The 27,170-nt window shown below is 35.4% G+C and overlaps 2 protein-coding genes and 1 pseudogene across 2 annotated transcripts; 2 read left to right on the forward strand and 1 right to left on the reverse strand.

Annotated features, from left to right (window-relative positions):
- Positions 1 to 4,333: 4,333 nt before the first annotated feature.
- Positions 4,334 to 6,242, forward strand: LOC132611802 (3-ketoacyl-CoA synthase 2-like; annotated as a pseudogene).
- A 26-nt stretch (positions 6,243 to 6,268) lies between these two features.
- Positions 6,269 to 8,073, forward strand: LOC132611287 (uncharacterized). The gene is made up of 4 exons (XM_060325714.1): positions 6,269 to 6,498; positions 6,588 to 6,645; positions 6,727 to 6,939; positions 7,745 to 8,073. Exons 1-4 carry the CDS (start codon positions 6,445 to 6,447, stop codon positions 7,783 to 7,785), a joined length of 366 nt encoding a protein of 121 aa, XP_060181697.1. The 5' UTR covers positions 6,269 to 6,444; the 3' UTR covers positions 7,786 to 8,073.
- Positions 8,074 to 16,212: 8,139 nt separating this feature from the next.
- LOC132610685 (protein ELC) lies at positions 16,213 to 17,370 on the reverse strand. Its single transcript, XM_060325034.1, has one exon. It carries the CDS (start codon positions 17,350 to 17,352, stop codon positions 16,303 to 16,305), a length of 1,050 nt encoding a protein of 349 aa, XP_060181017.1. The 5' UTR covers positions 17,353 to 17,370; the 3' UTR covers positions 16,213 to 16,302.
- Between the last annotated feature and the right edge of the window lie 9,800 nt (positions 17,371 to 27,170).

Consider the following 27,170-nt stretch of genomic DNA (forward strand, 5'->3'; position numbering starts at 1 on the left):
TAGGGGATGCGGAGACCCGTTATCCCCACCTTGAAAAGTTGGCTTTGGCATTGGTAAGTGCTTCAAGAAAGCTCAAACCTTACTTTCAATGCCATCCGATATGCGTAGTGACTACTTATCCTCTAAAGAATATCATGCATAAACCGGAATTGTCGGGTAGACTAACTAAATGGGCCGTGGAGATTAGCGGATATGATATCGAATATAAACCCAAGACGGCCATTAAGTCTCAAATCTTGGCCGATTTTGTAGCAGATTTTACCCCCGCTATGATCCCCAAAGTTGAGAAAGAGCTTCTTCTCACCTCGGGAAAGGCTTCGGGTATTTGGTCTTTATACAGGGACGGGTCCTCGAACCTAAAAGGTTCCGGGCCAGGCATCGTCCTTAAAATCCCTGCCAGAGATGCCATTAGACAGTCGATTAGAACTATTAAATTGACTAACAATGAAGCCGAGTATGAGGATATGATTGCAGGTTTGGAATTAGCTCGGAGTATGGGGGCCGAAATAATCGAAGAAAAATGTGACTCTCTCTTAGTCGTTAACCAAGTGAATGGGGTCTTCGAGTTTAAGGATGAACGAATGCAAAGGTATCTGGAGAAAACCCAAGTGATACTACACCGGTTTAAAGAGTGGACCGTGCAGCATGTACCCAGGGAGCAGAACAACGAAGCCGATGCATTAGCCAATTTGGGCTCTTCAGTCGAAGGGGAGGAAATCAACCCCGGCACTATAGTGCAGTTGATGAATTCGGCGGTAGAAAACGGGCATGCTGAGATAAACACGATGGGTCTAACTTGGGATTGGCGCAACAAATACATCGACTACTTGCAAGATGGAAAGCTTCCGAGTGACCCAAAAGAATCACGGTCACTAAGGACAAAAGCAGCACGGTTCTATTTAATAGACGGTCAATTGTATCAACGGTCTTTCTTTGGACCCCTGGCCAAGTGTTTGGGTCCCGGAGAAACCAATTATGTGATGAGAGAAGTCCACGAGGGAACCTACGATAATCACTCCAGTGCAGACGCCTTAGTTCGAAAAATTATCAGAGCCGGTTATTACTGGAACCGAATGGAGGAGGATTCGGAGAATTTTGTCCGAAAATGTGATGGGTGTCAAAGGCATGCCCCGATGATCCATCAACCCAGGGAGTTGCTACACCCGCTGATATCACCTTGGCCTTTCATGAAGTGAGGAATGGACATTGTTGGTCCTTTGCATTGGGCACCAGGTAAGGCCCGTTTTATTTTGTTTATGACTGACTATTTCTCTAAATGGGTTGAAGCGCAGGCTTTCGAAAAGGTTAGAGAAAAGAAGGTTATTAACTTCATATGGGACCACATTATTTGTCGTTTCGGCATCCCGGCCGAGATAACTTGTGATAACGGTCCTCAGTTCGTTGGCAGCAAGGTCAATAATTTCCTCGAAGGGTTGAAGATCAAAAAAATTGTATCAACTCCGTACCACCCAAGTGCAAACGGACAGGCGGAATCCACGAACAAAACAATAATTCAAAATCTAAGGAAAAGACTTGAAGCATCGAAGCATCACTGGAAGGAAGTTCTACCGGAGGTATTGTGGGCTTACAGAACCACATCAAAATCAAGCACGAGAGAAGCGCCTTTCTCGTTGGTCTATGGGTCCAAAGCCCTTATCCCAGTAGAAGTTGGTGAACCGAGCCTCCTATTCAGATACGCCACCAATGGGTCAAACGAGGAGGCCATGGACATAAAACTCGAACTTACGGACGAACTTTGCGAAAAATGTGATGTTATTGGAAATGGCGGACTCCTATAACGCAGTAAAATAATGCGTTATAGGTGAGAGAAACTTTTGGATAGCGCAGTAAAATACTGCGTTACAGCACTTAACGGTTCCGTCTCCGTCAAGTGCTATAGCGCAGTAAAATATTGCGCTAAAGGTACTTTGGTAACTTTTTTTTTTGTTGGGGTATTTTAGTTCAAATTTTTTTTTAGGGCATTTTGGTTCCAGACTCGTTAATGTGAAGGGATATTTTTAAGCAAAATCTTTCTACATGCAGCAAAATAATACAAATGTGAGTTAAAAGTTTTGTCAAGTCTCTTCCATGGCCCCCACAATTCACAAGATTTCTAAAAATTATTGCTTTCTATTCTCTTTTTTTACTGACATGGCCAGGGATATGGTTGGCCTCATTCACGCACGAATTTCGTGCGTGAATGGCCAAACTGTTATTTTTGCAGTTTGGTCCTTTTTATGTGTTTTTTTTTTTCTGTACTAGTTTGATTTAACTTTTTTTTTTTTGTACTAGAAAAGTCGTGAATTCCACATTATATAGGTGTGACGCAATTACAATTGAATATGCATATACTAGGGGCCATAATTGATAATGCTAAAGATGGATAAAGATAAACTAAATATAAATAGATATACCGTCTCAAAAAACGTACAATGGGTTCAAATCAAAGCAGACTTAACTATAACAACTGAGCATAATGGATGCCAACATTCGCTTATATAGGCCATGTGATATGTTCAGTAGTTTAGATTAAGATTTAATTGTTGGTGGTACTCTCGCATGTTTAAAAAAATGTCCACTTAGTCATTTATACACTCTTTAAAAAAATACTATTTTTTATGCAAAAATAGGTAGTTTGACTAAATTACTCCTAATTAAATAGGTATTGTATTTGAAATAGCTTAAATTTATCTTTTGTTACGTTTTTTGTCCAAAACTGTCAAAAAATACCCTCCAACTAGCCAAATAGCTCAAAATACCCTTCTTACTAACAGTTATTGCAAGACAAGAAAAAACGGGTTAATTTTAGATTGGGCTAAAATTATCATTTATCTATGAGAGTAGGTTCATTTTGGTCCCTCAAATATAACCCTAAGCATATTTGATCCCTTATCTATGAGAGCAGGTTCATTTTCATCTCTCAAATATAACGCTAAGCATATTTAATCCCTTAATTATGCTAAAGTGGAGCACTTTTGGTTTCCCTAATAGAACATGTTTAAAAACTAACAGTGTTAAACCCCTGTGACACTCACGTGACTCGTAAGAGGCTAAATTCATCGGACAAAATGCAAAGCAGCGTAAATGGCATTTCTCTAAAAAAATGCAACTCACATATAAGATATTAGCAAAGCAACTCATAATAGTTGGATCATATGGTTGGTAACTAACTCTTAAACGGTAATCTGGCAGCACACATAGAACCGTTCCACTTAGTTTGGAAGCATGTGAATATAACCTTTTTGTTTGGTTAAATATTAAAAAAATCAAAATTCATTTTAACAACCGTTATAAATTATCTTAATTGGTGGAATCGCTCCAACTTTTTTCTGAAGCATGTGAATGCAAATTTCAATATATTAGGAGCCTGTTTGGATGGGCTTATGCCTATAAGCTGCAAATAGCTTATAAGCTAAAAAAAATAAGTTGGGGTAGTCTAACTTATTTTTTTTTGCTTATAAGCTGTTTTCAGCTTATAAGCTGTTTTAGATAAGCTAAGTCAAATGGGCCCAATTATTTTTTTGAGCTTATTTTAAGCACAAAATGACTTTAAGCTGGCCAGCCAAAACTCAAAAAAGCTGAAAACAGCTTATAAGCAACTTATAAGCCAATCCAAACGGGCTCTAGATAAAGTTTCTGCCTGTTTTAAAAAAAAAACAGCTTCTTCTTCTTCTTCCAGCCAATTGAAGCTTTCAACAGAGAGGCTCGGGCTTTTTCTGGTGCAGTGTTTCTTCGTAGGAAGTTGGGGGGAAAGGCGACTGAGTGTTGTATTTTTGTCTGATGGATTTAGCCTCTTGCAAGTCAAGTGAGTGTCGCATGGGTTTAGCACTGTTACTCCTTAAACGGGTTCTGTTAGGGATACCAAAAATGCTCCAATTTTACATAGTGAAGGGATTAAATATGCTAAGCGGTATATTTGAGGGATCAAAATAAGCCTACTCCCATACGTAAGAGATTAACTATGCTCAGCGTTATATTTAAGGGACCAAAATAAACCTACTCCCAAGATAATTTTAGCCGAAAACTCGTTAATTGTACCCTGAAACTATTCGATATGGGGCAGGTCTTGAAATGATATCTACCAATAAGCCTACGATCCATTATAAAATGTGAGATCTCAATTTTGATAATAAGATACGTTAAAAGTCTTAAAATTATTATTTACTCTGACAATATATACTGCTTAAAACTCCCTTCCTGAATCAACGGTCCTCGTTCTCCAACTTTTTTGGACCTTAAAGCGACTCTATAAAGAGAAGGGAAAGAAATGAGGTAGAGATCCTTCATTCGCTAATTACTCTTCAACAAGGCAATGCTTTCAACTACCCATCTAATGGAGTTGATCATAAGATATCCTGAGCTTTTTCTCATTTTAGTTCCAACTTTAGTACTGGTCGTACTAGTCTTCCACAAAAACACTAGGCGAAGAGTTTTCTTGGTAGATTTTGCATGCTATAAGCCCCCGAAAAACCAGCAACTTCCCGGACGAATGTTTCTCGATAAAAGCACCAAAAGTCTATTTTATAACAAAGATTCACTAGAGTTCATGGACCGGATCTTGCAACGATCCGGCTTAGGTGACAAAACGTACACTTTTAAAGGATCGTTCGAAGAGCCTCCGGATTTGAGCGCTGAAGCTGCTAAAGAAGAAGTGAAGATGGCGGTGTTCGGAGCCATAGATGAACTTCTTCTCAAAACAAGTGTTAAATGTGAGGATATAGACATATTGGTTACTGTGTGCTGAGTATACAATATTATGCCATCATTGTCAAGTGTAATAGTGAAACGTTACAACCTGAGAGATGATATCCGCAGCTATAATGTTACTGGAATGGGTTGCAGTGCTGTCCTTGTTGCATTAGGCCTTGTCGAAAATCTGCTCAAGGTTTTGTGCGCTCTCAACTATTTCCAATTAATTTCCCTTTATCATGCAATATCTTTCTCTCTAACTTTTCGTAGTAAGCTTGATATGTTAACTTGGAAACATAGGATTAATAATTTTGTTGCTTGCTCGTCTTAAATATGTCATGATATTTTCTGGACCATAAAAATATGTCGCTGAGAATAAAATGAAAATTGTAAAGTGGAATTATTTTCAAATGTAAAAGTGTTGTTCTTTTCAAAAAGAAGAGAGTAATAAAGAATGTGTATGCGCTACACAAAATGAGATAAACGGAATATAATAGTCTAGATTACATTCATAAAGTTAAATTCACGTCATAATTTATTGTTGCGCAGGTGCATGATAATTCCTGTGCCCTAGTAGTCACCAGTGAGAGCATTGCAGCAAACATATACAAGGGCAAAATTGATAAGCAACTGCATATATTCCGCGTTGGTGGGGTCGCCCTTCTCCTCTCCAACAAACCGTCCGATCAGAATACCTCCAAGTATGAGCTCATCCACACTGTTCGTTCTCAAACTGCGAACAATGATCGCTCCTTCAACTGTGTTTTCATGGAAGAAGACAACGAAGGACATCGAGGAATCACCATTAACAAAGATCTCTTGTACGCAGCTATAGAAACTATTCGTCCAAACATATCGACCATAGCTTCGTTAATCCTTCCTGTATATGAACAGATCCGTCATTTGATCAATATTATAATGCGGCATTTTAGCACAGGAAGTCACACTAAGCATTATAATCCTGATTTCTCCAAATCTATTGATACTTCTTCCCACATGTCAGGGGAAAACCGGTGTTGGATGATTTGCAGAAGAAATTCGGATTTAGCGATGAACAAATGGAAGCTTCTAGAATGACATTGTACAGCTTTGGTAACACTTCCAGCAGTTCGATTTTTTATGAAGTGGCTTATGCTGAGGCGAAAGGTAGGGTAAAAAAGGGAGACACATTATGGCAAATCATTTGGGTCGGGTTTCAAATGTAGCAGTGTGACTTGGCGAGCAACCCGATCCATTGATCGCAATGAGATGAATCCATGGTGCGATGATATTGATGAGTTCCCCGTGGATGTTAGCGAGATCAAAGTGCTCCCGGACTATTCGGTGCTTCCAATTAGGAAAACTAAAAAGAAATTTTTATCTCTTAAAGACATATTTATTAATAATAATTATCCTTTAATTTAATTATAAATAGTAACTAAAATATTTTTTATATTTACCACACATGGCTATATCGGCCAAATACACACGTAAAACCCTCCCCCATATCCCCAAATCCCACATTTAACGGTTAGTCAATTAAATTCGTCAGATTTTCTCTCCAGCAACATTAATCCTTGCCTTTTTTTTCTCCACTACCTTCCTTCACGTTTCATCATCTTCTAACCATTGTTGCGAAAATTGGGGAAGTTGTATTTGGATAGGTTTTTACATTCTATTAGTGTATTTTTATTCGTAATAACTTCCTATTTTCAAAGATTTTGAAGCGTATTCAACTTCCAATCCTTTCCTTTTTCTTCTCCAATACATTCCTTCATGATTCTTCATCTTCAAATCATTGTTGCGGAAATTGGGAAAAGTTGTGTTTGGGTAAGTTTTTTACATTCTATTAGTGTATTTTGTTCATAATTACTTCATATTTTCCAGATTTTGAAGCGTATTCAACTTCCATTTGTTAGGTTTTTGAAGAACATCCATTAATGGCAGACGGAACAACACCTAATAGGGTTACTCGAGGTATACCATTTACGGTTGAAAATATAGATTTTCCTTCTTTTGATTTGGGGATTTCTCAACAACAACATGATGTTGCTGCAGCCTCTGCCGATAAAATGGCTGCTGAAAGGCGTTCCAAGAATATTCATGATCCTCGAAGAGTTCAAAATCCTCCAATTGCAAAATCTTCAAAGAAAATAGATTCGGCTACAGTCACGAAGAGGAGAAAAACTACTGATATTGTTCCGGGCAGCAAGGGGAAACAAGTCGTAGAGGCTGAAGCGGAAGAAGAGCAATTACATGCGAACAAAACAGGTATTTCTTTGAATATATGTGGTTTTTATGTTAATAAATGTATGTGTAGCTAAAATGTATTTCAATCTCTACTATTACTGATGTTCAATTCTTGGGACTTTGATCTTTTAACGAATCATGTGTTTTGACACATGTATAGATGTGTTCTTGAACAAGCGAGGACTGATAATCATGTATTTGAACATATGTGTTATACATATTTTGATTTTTTTTTGTATGTTCTGTTACACCTAACTGTGTATTTGAACAAATGATTAACTAATTATCATGTATTTGAACATATGAATTATATGTATTTGCACACACTTGTATGTTTCTGTTACAACTAACTGTGTATTTGAACAAATGAAGAACTGATTATCATGTATTTGAACACTTTTTTATATGTTTTGTTACACCTAACTGTGTATTTGAACAAATGATTAACTAATTATCATGTATTTGAACATACGAATTATATGTATTTGCACACACTTGTATGTTTATGTCCTACATCTGGCTGGATTCTATGTAAATCAAAAAAGCATAGATTTGGTGAAAGACCCAGCATATGCGGATAAGGGACAGATCGATATCCTTGAAGTTGTCTATGTTGAAAATCTGCCGCATCAAACTACTGGTAGCACGTAAGTAGTAAACATATATTTTTAAAAATATCATAGTGTATCAAATACATGATATATCCTATCAATTTATTATTCTTCTAAAATACATGAGTTGTTTGAACTTGAAATACTTTATTTAGAACTTGAAACATATATTTTCTAATATAAGTTCTTATCTGTTTTATTTTTTATTTTTTTAGGGACTGTGGTGTCTTCGTGGCAGCGTATGCTGAGTATTTGACATCGGGTGAAAGGATTCCAGATGTCATTGATACACACATGTAGCGTATGAGATACGGTGCACTCTTATGGGACTACGCTGAACGCAAGGTTGCTGACAAAGACGAGAGTGATAATGAAGTTCCACCAAGACCGATTAGGCTAGCAATCGATTACAACAATGTAGATGCAATTGATGTTTGATAAATACTATTCGTGCATTCGATGTTTTTTGTCCTTTTTTTCATTAGAGCAAACAATCTGATGTTTTTAGATATATTTTGACTGATGTTGGATAATTATCATTTAACCAAAGAAATCTCAAGGGGTTTATGTTCCATATGTTTGATGTACTTAGTTCCATATATTGTCAAATATATCTGAAGTTTGAAAAAAATACAGTAAAATGTGACATCATGAATCTACAAATACATTTATTCACCAGGTTCACAAAATATGTATGTTTAATTCACCAGGTTCACAAAATACGTATGTTTTAGTAAAGTTTATTCATTTTTGTTTTAGTTTAATAAACACATCTTGCATATTTGACATGACCAGCACAACTATATGATTTCAATAAAAAAAATTACAAAAAATAAACCAACTTCATCAGTTTCGGAAACAATACGTACGTTTTTATACCACATATGCAGTGTTATGAGGTTGAATAGACAACACCATTTTCTAACCGAAACATGGGTTGCCTTTTTTTTGTGTTAAAAATACATGAACATTACCGTGTAATTTCAGACACCAGGATCACAAAAAACATGTATGTTCTATTACAGTTTATACAATTTTCAGAAGGCCAACAAATACATAATGTTTAGTTGACATTACCAACACAACTACAAGTCTCCAATTCAAAAAAATTCCAAAATAAAAACAACTTTATCATTTTTACAGATATAATATGTATGTTATTTTACCAAGTACGCAATATTTTTTGAAGTTGAAAAAAACACCATACGTATCGGAAAGAAAAATCAATTAAGATCATTTTGAATGGGACATTCATTTCATTGCAAAAATTTCTATAATACTACAACATGTGTCAATAGAAGTTTTTGACACAAGTGTTCAAATACTTAAATAACCAATCTATCTTCGCTAATAAAGTTATATGGATAGGAACACAAGAAAAATTCACTTCCTCAGAGGCTCAAAACTACATGAACGTTTGTTGTGCCCAAGTTGTCCACAAGTACTGCAAGCATGTCTGCTCTTTCCAAACAACAATTCACTTAAAGGCTTATCACGCCTCTTCTTTGGCCTACCAGGCGGTCTCTTGTATCTTGGTGGCAAAACCACATCCTCTAAGATTTTTTTGGGAATGTTCCATTCACGCTCGTCGGGTAGAGGATCCACAGGTACATCATATGTCTTCAACACGGTCTTCGGTTTGAACAAATCAGAGCAATAATCATCAGCAACCAGATTTTTCTTTTTAATGACAGCGCATGCATGCGGGCAGGGGATTTCATCTAGTTGAAACTACGACAACTGCAAGTTTTGCTATTCAAATTAAGAATGAATCGCCTTCCTCCATCATGTACTGTGTACACGAATTCGGTTGACGGTTCTACCTGAAAAAATAAATATTACATGTATTTGTTATTGAACCAATCAGAATTTTAAAATAAATGAACAAACCATTAAACAAATACATATCAATTTTCAAAGAATCATATAATTTACATTAATACTAACTGTTCATGGATACCAAATACACATCTATATAATGTGTAGAAACACCAGATTAGTACAAGTACAAGTTTGTCAAATAAATTATACAAGCATTAAACTGAAACATACCGTCATTCGTAGACATAGATACTCGTTGATTGATAGCATCTCCTGAAACTTTTTACCGAGTGTAGTGAACGTGTATGTTCCATTTCTCCGGTTATTGTAATTCCATCTCCCAAACATCCTTCTAACTTCTTCGAGAAAGTCATATATAGGCAGTTCTCTAGCTACTAGAAGATGTCGGTTAATGCACTCTGCTATGTTAGAAGTCATTGTCCACCCTCGGTTAACAGATGCATACAATCTAGCCCACTTGTCTCTACCAGCCGATTCCAAATACTCTGCCACGCGCATATCTACCTTATAATAAACATACACATGCTGAGAAATACTTTCACTCGTACATACACTGTCACGGTTCAAATGCATAACAACACACAGTTGCAAATACATAAACAAATGCACATTTAATACCTTATTGCATTGCTCCTTTCTGTCCGATAGTTGAACCTGTTTGTAATTGCATAATTCACCATCACAACTTTTAATGTATCTTTATCCTTGTATACTTGATCGACGGCAACTACTTTTTGGTTCTTGTCATCAATAACCATACCGTTGTTGTTTTCGAATAACAAATCAGCCTTTCCACAACTTGATGATGCCAAATCACGGGAACCAACTGTTTGATTCGTGTATCCGATTTGCAAATAATCACCTTCAACACAACTCTCATCCGATATACATATCTCCATGCTTCTATCAGTTGTAATGATACATAATGGGTACATTGGTAATGCTTTGTTCTCTTTCTTCAGTTCCACATACACCCTAACACCCATATCATTGTGAATTTCCATTGGAATATAATCACCTTCAACCATGTATTTTATGCTTATGTTTTTCATTTTCTTGTCCAAATTCAATTGGGTTGCAACTGTTTGTAACAATTCCTCATATGTCGAATACTCCTTGAAAGTCACAGCATCGATTTTGTAATTGACGTATTTATTCTCGTCGTTCTAGATACCAGAGTGTCTAATCAACGATGAAATATTGGCCATTTTATAAAATAAAAAAAATCCTTGAATCACTGTCTCAACATAAAACCTGTAATATGTATGCCCTACATAAGATTCATGTTCAAATTTGAACAATTTATACAAATTAGATTTACAGCTCACTAATAATTCAAATACAACATACACATTGAATTACACTTCAGAAATACATAGTTTAGCATTAATTGCAACTGATATGAAAAATAGTTCAGAAGTACATAGTTTAGATAGTTCAGAAATACATAGTTTAGATAGTTCATAAATACATAGTTTAGAGAGTTTAGATAGTTCAGTTTACATAGTTCAGAAATACATAGTTTAGATTCAGAAAAATAAAAGATATGAACTGGATCTTTTGTTTGATTCCTAACCATTCATGTACATTAAAATACTTTCAACCGTAATTTTCAAGAGCATTATTCATTCGTTGACACGCTTACAATGATATTACATCATTATTTTTGAATATCAGTTATAAAGATAGAAATCAAAAAAAAAAAAAATCAGAAGAATAAAACAACTTTGACATTATGCTCCAAGAAAAAAATTGAAATCACATAAATACAACTTGAATAGACGAAATTTGTGAAATCAAAACGGTGTTTTTGCACGAATTACCTGATGATTGATGTGTTGGTTTTGTTATGTATTTTCAGATGTGTTGAAGATTTAATTTGAAATTTGAATTTTTACGTTTTGAATGTTGAAGAATGCATGGAAGAAGAGATACGTGTAAGGAAAGGGAATATTACAGCTGATTTTGTGGAAAAGAAGGTAAAAAATATATTAATTTCTCATTTAATACCACCACTGTTACAGGCTAAAATAAAGGAATATGTTCCTTTTTTTTTACCGTATGCTCATGTATTTGCTGGCAACAAATACATTCGAAAACATACACAAATAAGCTGATTTTTAGCTACGAATGATAATATTAAAAAGGGTAACTACAAATGGTAGGAAACTACAATAAGGTAGTCATTTGAGAAATTTTACCAACTAAAAATGTGCTTACGTGCTCTCGTTTTGTGTTCCGTGCCCTTGCAAAAATTTTGTATGGACTTTCGAAAAGCCCAATTATTATTATTATTATTATTATTATTATTATTATTATTATTTTAAAAGCTAAACTAGCACGAGTTCAATCCTAAGTCGAAGGGAAAAAATACGGGGAAAGAACCCCAGTGTTCACTACACACAAAATAATTACCCTTCCATGCCCCCTTTACTTTCATACCCCCAAAATTATTTACCCTTCCTACCCATTGTAGGTTTTTTTTAGGTAATTATCTCTTTTTTCTTTCATTTTTTTTATTTCTCTACTTCTTATCTTCTTTTCTTCTTTATTTCTTTTCTTTTTCCCCTTTTTTGTTCATTTATTTCTTTCCCAAATCATCTATTTTTATTTTATTTTCACCATAACTTGATTCCATATTTAATTCTAGCTCCTTTATTTTTATATTTTTCTCTATTTTTTTAAAACTTCTTGTTCCTTTTTTGTTTCACCTATTTCTTTTCTTTTTCCTTTTTATCTTCATAATCTAATTTCATTCACCTTTTTTGTTAGTTTTGTTTATTCTTGTTTTTTTTTTCTGTGATATTATTTATTTTTTCTCTTAATTTCTTTTTTTTTTCTTTAGTTCCTTTTTTTTTCTCTTTCATAATCTAATTCTACCTTTTGGCTCGTTTATTTTTAATTTTTAATTTTTTTATTTTTTTATATCAATAAGAAGGATAACTGGTATTTTTTTTTCTATATCTCAAAAAACAACATATTTTAGTATATAGTATACCAAATCAGTAGCAGTTGAAGTATACTATTGGAGTATACTATGATGCCCACGTGGTATATACCATATACTAACATGGTGTCATAGGAGACTACCAGTTAATTCCTTCAAGAAAAACACTCAGTCTTCTATGTGATACCCACATGGTATATATTATATACATATAAGATATCATAGAACGTTGGATCATTCCTTCAAAAAATACTACTTAGTCTTCAGTGATACCCACATGGCATATCATATATTGGCATGGTATCATACAGGACTGACAGTTCACTCATTCAAGAAAACATTGAGTTCTCTATGATACCAACCTGGTATATCATACACTAACAATGTATCGTAGATATCAGATTCATTCCAAGACTGTTCAATCCTCTATGATGCTCACACGGTGTACTCATATACTACAAGGGTATCATAGAGGACTGGTTCATTTCTTCAAAAAATAAAAAAAACACTCATCTGTCTTCTATGATACCCACACGGTATATTCATAGACTACCAGGGTATCATAGAGGACTGGTTCATTTCTTCGGAAAAAAAAACTCTCCTCGGTCCTCTATGATACCGATACGGTATATCCATATATTGCCAGAGTATCATAGAGGACTGGTTCATTTCTTCAAAAAAAAAAAAAGTCTTCGGTCCTCTATGATACCCACACGGTATATTCATATCCTATCAGGGTATCATAGAGGACCGGTTCATTAAAAAAAACACTCCTCAGTCCTCTATGATACCCACATGATATATTCATATATTGTCAGAGTATCATAGAAGACTGGTTCATTTCTTCGAAAAAAAACACTCATTGGTCCTCTATGACACCCACACGGTATATTCATATACTGCCAGGGTATCATAGAGGACTGGTTCATTTCTTCGGAAAAAAAAAACACTCCTCAGTCCTCTATGATACCCTCATAGTATATTCACATACTGTCAGAGTATCATAAAAGACTGGTTCATTTCTTCAAAAAAAAGTACTCCTTGGTCCTTTATGATACCCACATGGTATATATCATATACAGACAACGTATCATACATGACTGATTCATTCGTTAAACAAAATTCCTCAGTCTTTTATGATACTCACATGGTATACGTTATATATTGACAGAGTATCACAAAGGACATGTTCGTTCCTTTATAAAAATTAAAAAAAAATAAAAAAATATTAAGCTTAATCTTTATATCTTTATATCATTTTTAGCAAGGTTTATAAAAAAAAAAAATAGGGTCATATTTTTTTATATAAATTTTGTTTTCATTTCCAAAAGAAATGAAAAATAATATATTTTCTATTAATTTAGGTTTTCATAATTAGGCTAGTGACTTTAGTGTCTTTTTTTAATTACTTCTTTTATAGTCTAATTATTTAATTTTATATATTATTATTATTAGTTTGAAAATAATTAGCTTATACTTTTATATCTGTATTTTATTTTTATTTTTGAAAGAAAAACAAAAAGACTCAAAAAAAAATGAAACACAAAACAGAAATAAGAAAAATAAATTAATAACTACTCACACAAACACGTTGGGAAAGATGTAGTGCAGTGGCCCATCATGGAACTGGAACACACTGCTTTGTTTAAACAAGCACTTCGGGTTAGGGTGTTCAAATGAGACCAAAAAACCGATCCGAACTGATAAATCGAGCCGAACCGATTTAATAAATTGAAAACCAGCTTGGTTTGACTTGATTTGGTTTTAAATTTTAAAAAACCGATAACATTTGGTTTGGTTTGATGTTAAACCCAAAAAACCCGAACCAAACCGATAAATACATACATATTTAAGTTTAAGGTAAAATAAAAAGAAATTTGCTAAATTACTACTAATAAGCTAGAATTTTATCCGTAACAAATTAAAGGGAAGAAAATGGCAATTGAAATTTAAAAAGTTTGGGTAGATGACTTTATCTTTCTGTTTATCATTTTCCGTTTTAACTTCTGTGCTTTCTTCTCAATGCTTCATAAACACGATGAGTCTAGATAGCAAAAAATTCGGCGGGCTGCGTAATATCAAAAGGCTATATGTAGGGAGGTAACTAGAATCATGAAAGGTAGATGTTATGTTTCTATAATTCCTATACCCATAGTCATAAGCCTATACCTAAATAAAGTTAATGCATTAATTAAGAAGATTCTTAGATTTTGAATGGATCACGGTCAAAGACGTATTTAGTTACCATTTGAATCAAAGGTTCTTTATATTAATACATTCTTAAAATCCGAAAAAAAAAACCGCAAAAACCGAACAAAACCGATAAAACCGACAAAACCGAAACCGATAGAATTTATACTATAATGGTTTGGTTTGGTTTGAATATTGGAAAAAATTGACTTAATTGGTTTGGTTTGATTTTAATCAAAAACCGAGTCAAACCGGACCATGAACACCCCTACTTCGGGTAATGATGTTGTGCCTTATGGGTATCTCGTGTAAATATTTTATGGAGGGGCAATTTAGTGTAAATAATTTCCTTACAGTGGATATTTATGTTGTTTTTCCAAAAAATATTTGTATTAGTTATTTGAGTAAAAATTGCTGGCTTGTTTGACTATGTATTGTATTAGTTAGATTCGACTGTACGCATTTAAGCGTGACATCGTGTTTGTGATCTTATATTACCATTTTGCACAATTGAATTCTAATATCAAACGAATATTTTGGGTATTGATCTTGTTTATTTTCCAATTGATAGTTATGGTTCTCTCTCTCTTCACATCAGCCTTTCTTGTTTTGTAATAGTAGTTTTCAAGACCAGAACAGAAAAAATTTGCATCTTTTATACCTTTACAAAGCAGAAAAGGCGATTGCCTCAACACAACATATCATAAACAAGTAAACATTACAAAGAGATGCGCGTCCTGGATTTAAATTCTATAAGTTCAATCTTAAAATTCTTACCGTTGAACCGATTATAGTTTTAATATTACGGGTTCAGAGTTATTATTTGCTGCAATTTTAATGCATTTTTATACATACACTTGTACTCGGCACTAAAAGTATTGTATTCAGATATGTTGGTGCTACAAGGCTGCATCCGCCTGGCAAACGGTGCATTATCTCTTTGATACCAAAAGTCTTCCAGGCTTCAAACTTGTTCTTTACATGCCATTTCCCCTAATCTTTACAGATGAGGGCAATAAATTTTTGTAGCTCATATAAGAGTATTGGTGAAGTATATACAGCAGTTAACAGTCATAACCCTGTTGACTTTGTGTTCTTCTAAGCAAATTTTACATTTGCAAATAATATTTCTCGTGGTCAATTTTTTTCCAAGGGGAATGCATTTTATTTTAATCTGTCTGTGTCAGTACTCATTTCCACTTGGATTAACCTTTTTCTTTTACAACTGAAAGGCAAGCTGACAATCCTGGCTTCCTATTAGGTAGATATATACAGTAATAAGTTTAATTTGTTTTCTTTTGTTCTATTTAATTTCTATTAGTGCTTAGGTTTTTCTCTCTGGATTTCCACTCAATGGTATGCAGCTGAGAGTGCCTTGTTTCTAGAATCGAGCTAGGAAGTCTAACAAGGGAATTCAAAATAATACAAAAATGTCACACCTAGGATTAAAACTTGCGATAGATGACAGTTTTTGGACTACTTTTATTACTATACACTAAAAGCTTCCCTTATGTCAAGGGGATTCAACAATTATATACAAAAACATATTGTTTTATGCCATTTACACAGTATGAATGAAATTAAATTGAAGCCCCTTAGCCAGAATAGAGTTAATGTAATCAAGCTACACAGGATAGAAGATTATGAATCAGGAAGATATTAAGAGTAACAAAACGGATTTCATCAACTAGGATATTCCAATAACAAAGTTTGAGGTAAAAATACAGATTCAACTTTGGCTTTCTATACATGATATAGCCCTGGAGTCTGAGTAAAATATCATACACCATTCAGTCAATCAAGCCACTGGAGAGATATTCCCATTTTTACAAGCTTAGCTCTACCAAAGAATTGATCTCTGGCTAAAAGTCTAACTTGCTTTAGATATGTACCTAAAGGCACAACCCCTTTCTCAACTACGTTGTCTAATGAGTATATCAAATCCTCTGTTGCCCTGTCTGCTGCTATGCAATCAATTAGTACCTTCGAATCCTCATCAGTGGCTTCAAATGCATCCTCAATTTTATCTTCTGAAAATGAACTTTGATCATTAACTTTTAGCCAACTCGACAGTTTATCTGCTTCGTCTGTCAAGATTTTAACCCTTTCCTTCAATTCTGTCCTTTCATTTTCATGCTCATCAACCGTAAACTCTGCAATAATTGCCCTTCTAACCATTTGTTCTCTAAGGCTTGAAAGCTCCTCCACTTCATCATGAGTCTTGGACAGTAATTCCGTCGTGTCATAGTAAAGGTTGCACGAAAGTCGGTCCACAGCTTCCCTTCTAGAAGCTAGAGAAGGGTGAAAGAAATTATCATTGGAAGGTGAATAGTAAAAAGGATGATTATGTGAAAAGATCTTGATAAGGTTGTGCACAAGATCAGATAGGTTGCACCCGGGGTACTTCCAATTTACTAGGTAAAATGAAGAAATAGCACCTGATGAAGATTCCACAAAAGGATGGTTGTCATAAATTGGAAAGTCAATATTTGTAGACACAAGGACAATAGGGGCAACAAAGGGGTAACTTTCATGTAACCAAATGGTAAGAGGGATTGGAGGGGTGGAGGAAGAGACCTGCAACTCTCCATTTGCATTAAGTAAGTTGACACTAGTACCATCGTCGTGGGTAAAGGGATCAATGGAAGGTTTGAAAGAAGGATAATCTTGAAGCAAAGAGACGAGGTGTCTTCGAATTATGCGTATTTGATTAGGATCTGTGTAAGGTGGTGCAAAGATGGGGCTTGTACAAGAAAGTGCAGCATCTATGAATTGGATTGAAGTTGGAGGTGTTTCAAAATTGTTGGAGAATAACTCATGAGCTAGTGATTTGAAGTAATCCATTTGAGGTGCTGATTTTGAGAGTGATGATCAGTCAGTATATATAAAGTGAATTGAGTATTCTAACACTTTGATCCTCTAGCCGACAAATGTATATATTTTGTATATTGAATATAAATATAAAATGTAATATACATATTGTGTGTGTGTCTATATATATATATAGTATACATAATCAGTGTATATGTTTTGTGTATTTTTGCTAGCCCCATAATTAATTTAGGCTGGAGGGCCAAAAAAAAAAAAAAAAACTTTAAAAAATGACCTTGACGCAACGAAGTCGTTTATTTCTAAAGTTTTTAAGTGTTATTATGTAGTTGCTTGGAACTTTTCTTTTGATGTGAGCAAAGGTGTTTTCTAGCTTCCACTCTGTCTAATTTCGTGAGTCAACGAGTAGCAAAATCTTACATTAATGCAAATCGTACATAAAATAAGCAGATTAGTTGGGTAAGCTTGTCACGCAAGCATTTATAAAACAAAACGTCTTGACCATATTGCTTGCTCCACAAGTGTTGATTTGCCTCTTTCTCATTGTTTATTATTCTGCATGCTATGGGTTGGGAGTTGGCATGGAAACTATGGAAGGGACCAGTTATTATGAGGTGATAAGTATTGATGGATATACTTGTTTGACCAAGTAAGAACCAAAAACTGAAAACAGAAAATAGTTGTAAGGGTGGTTGCATAAAAGAAACATCTATGGCATAAAAAAGTGGAAAAATGCTCAATTGATTTTATATTCATCTGATTAAGTTTTGGTGGATAGAATTATTCGATATTTTGTGCCGGTAAAATGTAATCTTAGTGGAATAGTTAAAGTGCATGCAAACTAATTTGAACACCGTTATAAAAAGAAGGGCAAAGGTGCAAATATACCCCTCAACTTTGCGAATATATACCCCCCTCCCCTCCCCCCTCCTCCCCCGTTTAAAAAGTGGTGTATATATACCCTTGCCGTTACATACCCTTTTCGCTAACGGGATTTCTTTTTAAAATCATTAGCTTATTTTTTAATTAAAAAAAATGCCACGTGGTTTTAAAAAAAAGGCTACTCATTTTTTTGAGTAGACATATTTTTCTAAAGCCACATGCTAATTTTTTTTCTGGTGGGTCGGGTCTGGTTCGTTTTAAAAAATATCTCTATGGCTTTAAAAAAAAAATGAGTCTACCCATTTTTTTTAAAAGAACCAGACAAGACCCACCAGAAAAAAAATTATCACGTGGCTTCAAAAAAATATGTCTACTCAAAAAAAATGGGGAGACTTTTTTTTTTGAAGCCATGTGGTATTTTTTTAATTAAAAAATAAATTAAATGATTTTTAAAAAGAAAATCGTCAACAAAAAGGGTATATTTGCACCATTTTGTAACGACTGGGTATATTTACGAAACTTTTATAACGGGGGTATTTCTGCTCTAAATCGCAAAGTTAAGGAATATATTTGCGCCTTTTCCCTAAAAAGAATCTATAGCAAAAATTTAAACAAAATGGAACATCAGCAACAACAATACAAGCAATGTAACCCTCTCACATATTTTTGCCTTGATGATGGTGTATGGGCCAACTTGCACGTACTTCAACTAATTCTATCAAACTTATTGTAACGACCCGTTTCGTCGTTATAATCTTTACGGCATTTTCGCCCTTTTCCGAGCATTGATTAGCTCATTGTTTACCCGAGGGGACCGTTGACATGCTTCCCGAGGTGTTTAGATCGGATTCAAGCGACTTTTTGGTGAAATTGGGCTTAAAGTGAAAAATAGTTGACCAAAAGTTGACTTTTAGGTAAACGGACCTTTTTCGGGAATCCGTTGATTCCGAGAGGTCCGGATGGTTGTTTAGAATTTATGTGTGTACCTAGTTAGGTTCCCAATGCACTCGGGTGCATTTTGGGACTTGGGTTGGGAAATTGAAATTAAGGTATCGGGGGGTTGACTCGGTCAACGAGACCTTCTTTGGGAATTTCGAGGCCACAAGCACGTTCGTAGCATGTTTTTATGTGCATCTATATGTATGGTATGTGAGCAGATGGCCTCAGGAATTAGTCAAAAAATCGGATTGAATTGTGAAACTTGGGTGAGTTTTCTGGTGTCTGGTGCCCGCTTTGGCGGCACCAGCACCACGGCAGCAGTACCGCTAAAGCGGTCCTAGCCAATTTCTGCATGATCGCTAAAAAGCGATCAAGGGACCGCTCAGTGTCGCCAAAGCGGGTGATGGGCAGTGTGTATCATTAATGAGGTGTTAAAAGCCTTTAGTTCCTCATTCATTACCATTACAAAAATTCACTCTTGGGAGCTGTTCTTGGAGACTTTTTGTGGAAATTCTTAGTGGTAAGTTTCCCTAATCCTTTTATTATTTCCTTAATCCTAATCATCATAGATTCCCCCTTCTCTTAATAATTCCTTAGTTAGGAAGATTGAAAGTGAGTTTTGATGAATGTCCTATCTAGGCTAATTAATGATGAAATTGATGGGGTTTATGCTAGATTTTGATTAATCTAAGTTTGTTAATCATATATCTTCCATTATTAGAGTTAAATTCTTGAATCAAAGAGTTAGGGTTCATACCCAAATTTGGGGGTTTTGCTTCAATTACGAAATTGGGGAATTCCATGAGTTAAATTAGCAATTAGTGGTTGGGTTATGATCACCTAGTGCTTAATTTGATATTTTGCTTCCGAATTTCCCATTTTGCTATTGTGGGTCCCATTTCACCAAATTCTAAGGCTGGATTTGACCTAAATTGGATGGTAGCAATATTAGTATCATTCTTCATGATTTCTAATTTAGATTTCGATTATGCTTAGACTACTTTGGTTCTGAGGCTCAGCGGAAAAGCAAGGCAAATAAGTGAGTTGTTGGTGTTGCGGTTCGGTCATCCAGGTAGGTTATGGCTTATCCTTGGTGAGACTTCTTATAGCGAAGCATATATTTAGATTATATCGTTGGAGAAAGCATGCGAACCTTCAGGTATGAATTTGAGATGGATAGTCTTAGGTTGGGCGCTGTTGTGTGTTTGGGACTAGCCATTCTGTTGTGTTGTGATTGATGTTCTATTATGTTGGCTTGATGCCACGTGTTGTTAGTAGTTATTGGCATATGTTGTTCTATCTTGATTACGATATTGTTGGCGTACCCACTGTTGGTACCTGTGATTCGGATATATTGTTGGCGTACCCACTGTTGGTACTTGTGATTCGGATATATTGTTAGCGTACCCCTTGTTGGTAATTGTGATACTGAGCATGATTATTGATGTGGATACATGCATTGCACGCACTCTCATTCTTCATGATATATTGTTGAGATATTGATGATATTTGATGAAACACTTTGATGAGCTGGGCTCGGTTTTTACATGAGTGACGTGAGTGTCCGATATCTGATGTTCGTCTCGAAATCGTGGATTGAGTGAATTGATGCTTGGTGAAAACTCTTTTTACTTGAGTGACGTGAGAGTCCGTTATCCGATGTTCATTCCGGAATCATGGATTGAGTGAGTGTATGGACTTCATGGGTCCCCCAGGGTGGTATCGGTGAGAACCCCCCGTGGGCAAAGATCTGGGACGGGTGGCACTTCGGCTTCGCAAGTCACCTTGGGTTGTGTTGCCGAAAAGTCGATATTTCCGTCCGGAGTACATGTGTACACAACATATGCATTGCATCCATACATTATTGCATTGCATTGCATCACGGCTTGATTTGGAGATGATTTGATGTTGTACTTACGATGTTGGATTCCAGACTTGATATATTGAGATTTTGCACACTTGGGATTAGATGCTCTACTTAGACGTTGACGCATACTTGGCTTCCATTATGTTTTGATTTATACTCGTTGGTTTAATTGCCTGTCTTACTTTATTATCTGAATTGTGTTAGCTATGCTTGGTCAGCTGATGATGCCTACCAGTACCGTTATTTTGTACGGACTTGCACTTGCTGCATTCCTTTATGAATGTAGAGTATCAGGTTGGGTCTACTTCCATCTCCCGTGGCTGATTGTCGTCTTCAGCTTTAGCACCGAGTCTTCTGGGTGAGCACGGCCGTTCGCTGCCTTGAAGACTTCTCTATTATTTATGTCCTATTACTATTCAGAGACATAGACATTTTTATGTATTATTATTCCAAACTTGTATTAATTCCTTTTAGATGCTCTTGTTTGACTCAGACTAGACCCTGGGGGTATTATTATTATTCCGCTATATATATATATATATATATATATATATATATATATATATATATATATATCATGAGACTTACGTATCTATTCTTTGATTATGTATTTGTGTCTTTATTTATTGTTGGGTTGAGGGTTCGCTTACCGAGGTGGGAAGGTAAGTGACCGCACGGCTTAGGCAAAATAGGCATGACACTTATTTTACCTCCCACCAGGAGGGCGGAGCCAGTAAGGGGCAAGGCGGTTTTATCTGAACCTCCTTTGGCGAAAATTTATACTATATATATGAAAATTTATATTATATATATAGAAGGTAAAAATTACTCCCTCTGTCCCAATTTATATGACACACTTTATTTTTTAATCAGTCCCAAAGAGAATGACACATTTCCTTATTTGGCAACAATTTAAATTTAAAATTTACCCTTTATTCTTAACGAGATGGTTTATAACCATACAAATATCTCTGGCTTGTTTTAGACCACAAGATTCAAGAGTTTTCCTTTATTTCTTAAACTCCGTGTCCAGTCAAACTACATCACATAAATTGGGACGGAGGGAGTATATTTTGTGTATATATAGTAAATGTTGAATCCTCTTGGCTTCTTCATGCGTTCTTTTTTATATTTTTGAACCCCCTTAATAAAAATCCTTACTCCACCATTGCCACCAGTATAAATATCGATAGAATAACTACGTGAACAGATGTGAAGCAACCCTCTTGCATCATTGACAGATGTGAAGCAACCCTCTTGCATCATTCTTGTAGGATTGTTTTTCTACTAGTATAATGATTTGGTCACCGTTGGCAATTTTATGGAGAACATATGTAGTAGCGACATGCAAACTAAATACCATGTTTATTATTTTTATCAGAACATTTGATATAAGAAAAAATCATATTTATTTGGAGTATATAAAAAATTAATAATGTCAGTAATCAGTGGTTAAAAAAAGTTGCGTCGAAGACTTCTTATGTAGTTATGAGTATTCCTCACCGTATAGAGTATTCTTTATCTATTCTATATTAAAGCAAGAACACCTTAACTTAAAAATTAAATTATTAAAATACCCTTTTATAAATTAAAAATGTCATACTTAAAAAAGAGACCTAATGCCTACGCTGTAGCTAACGTTTCATATCTGTTCCTGTTGGCGAATAGTGGCCCACCTCTTTATTTTTTCCTTTAGAATCAAGGGAAAAGGTGCAATATACTCCTTAATTTTGTGATTTAGAGCAGATATACTCGCCGTTATAAAAGTGGTGTAAATATACCCCTGCCGTCAGGGGTGGAGCTACCCTATATCAAGGGTGGTCAGCCGAACACCCTTCGCCGGAAAATTCTGACCACCCTTTGCCGGAAAATTATAGCCGGTTAATTGGTCAAATTTTGTATTTTGTGGATATATAAAATATAATGAACATCCTTGGGACATCCATATGGCATGGCTCAATGGCAAAGGGTGTTCAATTTTGATTTCAGTTCGCGGGTTTGATTCCGCATTGAAGCTATTTTCATTCATGTTTTGAATTTAAAACACACGCTGGTTGATACTTATACTATAGATCTATGGCCAATAGCCCAATACACCCTAATTATAATAATAGGCAAATAGCCATTTTCAGTAAGTTTATATTTGTGCGCGAAGCGCTGATAGTTTTAGTAATTTTATTTAAAATAAAGTCTGTTTCATTTGCTTTTTAATTACTTCAAAAGTTTGTTTAAAATCTCATCGTCTCCATCCATCAAACGCTATCGAGATGGTTTCCAGGTTCGTTCCTCTCTATTTCTCTTTTTATTCACTTTTGTCACCTTCCAACTTTTTAATTTTACTTGTGTCTGGTAATGTTTTTCATTGGAATGCCTTGCATGGTTTTCTTTGCTCAACTAAAATTTTCCGCGGAAAACAAAAATACATTTCGAATTTAGTGATGGATTATGCTTTGAGGACAAACTAGCATGCAAAATGGCCAGCTGTATATTATGTAGTTTCGATTTAAATTTTTTGGCGCACCCATTTATTAAAAAAAAATTCTCCTATTTACTTTATAAGTTTGAACACCTTTCCCCATATTCCTAGCTCTGCACTGCCTGCCGTTACAAGATAGTGCAAATATATTCTTTTAGCTGACGGATTTTTTTTTAAATCATTTAGTTTATTTTTTAATTAAAAAAAATACCACATGGCTTTAAAAAAAAAGTCTACCCACTTTTTTTAGTAGACATATTTTTCTAAAGCCGCATGATAATTTTTTTTCTGGTGGGTTCAGTCTGGTTCATTTAGAAAAATGGGTAGACTTTTTTTTTTAAAGCCATGGAGATATTTTTTTAAAAAGGAACAAGACCCGACCCACCAGAAAAAAAATTACCATGTGGCGTTAGAAAAATATGTCTACTCAAAAAAAATGAGTAGACTTTTTTTAAAGCCACTTGGCATTTTTTAATTAAAAAATAAGCTAAATGATTTTTTTTTTAAAATTACATTAGCGAAAAGGGTATATTTGCACTATTTGTGTAAGGCAGGGGATATGTTTGCATCATTTTGTAACGGTAAGGGTATATATACACCACTTTTTTAATGGGGTATATCTGCTCTAAATCGCAAAGTTGATGGGTATATTTTCACCTTTGCCTTAGAATCAATTGCCTTTATGAATGTTCCTTTACTCTTTATCTGTTGCATTAACGACTTCCTTTGTGCTTTGAATAGATTGTCACCGTTTAGTTTCACTTTTATAACATCGGTTTTGGCAAGTCAGATTTCAAACATAGATAGCCCATTTTCTTTTGTATCTGTTTTTTACTCTTTATGCATCAAAAGATTTTTCTTCTTTTGGTTTATCCACTTCAGTTAAAGGATTTTAATTTCCAGTTTTAAATAAGGTTTTAGGACATGAAGTTGAAAGTGTTTAGGGTTATTGAAATGGGTTTCAAGGAATTTAACAATAGCGAGAAAAGAGGGTTGTGGGGTATATATATATAAGTAATATGTAAGCATGTAAGGCAATGAAGCGGCTTTGCTAACCCCCCCCCCCCCCCCCCCCCCCCCCAAAAAAAAAAAAAAAAAAAAAAAGGGAAAAAGTTGTAGCCAACTATACGTGTATTGTTATGAAATATATTATTTATGTGGATGTCCACTACTCTTGAATGTAATGCCCCCACTACTCTTCACCATTATGTGTAGTAAATACCCACAGATTCAATGATTAGTTAAATGTCACGACCCAACCCCGTAGGCCGTGACAAGTGTCCGATTTGGGCACCCAAACCCATCTATCAAACGTATTCAAATATATAGCGGAAGCCGACAAGGCTATATTCCAAATACAGATAATTTCCAGAAAAATTTCGGCAGAGTTTCCTTTGTTTTTCGGACTAACCAGAATAACCCTGTACACAGCAAACACCAACAGAGGCCACACAGGGCTAATCAAAGCAATGCACAAACATATGCGGACCGGCCGCCTCGGCGTATGGAATCGCCCAAACAGCATATACACATAAGCATACAGACAGACCATAACCCACAAACATGTCCACAGACCTCTAAACTAACCGACAGAATCATATGACGGGACAGGGCCCCGCCGTACCCAAATAGTCAGATATGCAGAAATATATACATGGCGAAAGATATATATACCAAAAGTGGACTCCGAATCAAGGGAGTACTCCGAAATAGCAGAAGTGAAGCCTACAGTGGTGGATCACCGGCGTCTGCACCTGCGGGCATGAAACGCAGCCCCCCCGAAGGAAGGGGGTCAGTACGAAAGATGTACTGAGCAGGTAAAGCATGGAGTACAAAAATATAGGCCGCAACTGAAAGCGAACAGAATACCAAAGAGAGAAATGCCGAACAGTATATCAAAATGTTTATCAAAATCATATATACATAATGCAAACAAAATCATGCAAAGCTCAGGAACGTGGTCACCACTCCGACGCTGGTGCCACACACAGCATAACACCAGAAGGTTCAAATCTCCGTACATCCCCGAACACACACATATGAGTGTATCACATCACAGCCATATCACAGCATAACTCCAAACGGAACCCGGCCCTATGGCGAGGCCTCGGGGAACCGTAACACAGTATACGGCCGAATCATCATAGAGCGCACGAATCATAACCGGCCCGGGAACCGGTGAACGAAGTCATAATAAGGCACGAGCGGAGTCGTGAGCAAACAATGCAATTTGTATATCAAAATAGCCTTTCAAAACTTGATTACTTCATAAGTCAATTCATTAACCAAAATAGTCAAATAATTAATTAGTACGAAAGTCTATTTCACAAAATATTTCCAAAGTGGTACATATGGCTCAAAACATAACTTAGTATCTCATGGTGTTCAAAACATTATTTCATAAAAGATAAATTCCAAATTCGAAGATTCTTTATCGAAGCTTATCAAAAAAAAAAAGCCTAGTAGGACAAATAAGGCATCTCGGGGTTAGCGGGCCCACCTCGGGTCAAGTCGAGGTGGCAAACATAATTTATGAGCATTTCGGGTCTATAGGATCATACATAAAGATTTCAAAGCAATCCGATTGCATTTTCATAAGTTTCGGACGTTTGCTTGCTTTCTAGCCAAAATAGGAACATTAGGCTTCAATTGAATTGAATGAATAGTAGCCATTCTATAGATCGGATTTTGAGGAGCGGAAATGCTCCCGGAGTTCCGATATCAACCTAACATACTAAGACATGCCAAAAGAAGAAGTGGGAAGCTTTACATACCTTATAAACGTCTTATGCTCACCCCAAACTCAAATCCCGATTCGTCCAGAATCTGCAAATGGTCAAAGTTACCTATTAGAGATTCTTAAGCTTAAAAATCCCATTAACTTCATTTTTTGCCTACCGAAATTTCGGCAGCATTTCCCCTATATATCTAACACCCCCGAGACTTAGCTCGGCTCAAAATACATCAACAACAACCCAAACATCACAAACAACACAAACCACAACTAAAGCACTTTAACTTCAATATTCTTCCTTACTATATAAGTTGACAACTTTCATTCAAACTTCACAATACCAAACTAATGTTCACCTTATTGTATTCATTCACCCATTCAAGGTCATTCAAACACATCCCAATTATATTCCACACACTATACATAATTTCAAGAAGTTCCTTACTTTCCATATTTCATCCAAAACATCAACACTTACGACGAACGTACTAACTCGCATTGTTTCATTCCAAATTCATTAACAACAACCATAAATCACATTAAAAGCCTTAATATCATAATTATACAACGATATACACAAATATACCGAAATTATATACTTTCCCATAATAATCCGCAATCATTTTCAACACCAACTCAATTCGTTAAACATTCATTTACGTTATAAAGGTCACAACGACGCAACTAACGAACTAAATAGAATTCGATTCGCCTTCCTTTCCAAACCATATAAGTCACGGCCACAACAACATATATGCACACACCCACGGTTTTATTCACACATCAATACTACGGAATTCTCGTCTATTCTCAATCCTTAACACATTCATACCAATTCCATAACATTAAAATAGCAAAATTCTTACCTTTTCTTGAATTTCCGACTTGCCGCGAACGTGCTCCTTTCACCAAACTAATTGTACCCCGTTGAAGAG

This window comes from Lycium barbarum, chromosome 9, assembly GCF_019175385.1.
Source record: "Lycium barbarum isolate Lr01 chromosome 9, ASM1917538v2, whole genome shotgun sequence".
In the NCBI taxonomy this organism is placed as follows: domain Eukaryota; kingdom Viridiplantae; phylum Streptophyta; class Magnoliopsida; order Solanales; family Solanaceae; genus Lycium; species Lycium barbarum.

Coding starts and splice junctions, on each gene's coding strand:
- LOC132611287 (XM_060325714.1), top strand. CDS start 6,445: ATGATTCTTCATCTTCAAATCATTGTTGCGGAAATTGGGAAAAGTTGT. Junction 6,499..6,587: donor TTGGGAAAAGTTGTGTTTGG/GTAAGTTTTTTA, acceptor TCCATTTGTTAG/GTTTTTGAAGAACATCCATT. Junction 6,646..6,726: donor ACCTAATAGGGTTACTCGAG/GTATACCATTTA, acceptor ATGTTGCTGCAG/CCTCTGCCGATAAAATGGCT.
- LOC132610685 (XM_060325034.1), bottom strand. CDS start 17,352: ATGGATTACTTCAAATCACTAGCTCATGAGTTATTCTCCAACAATTTT.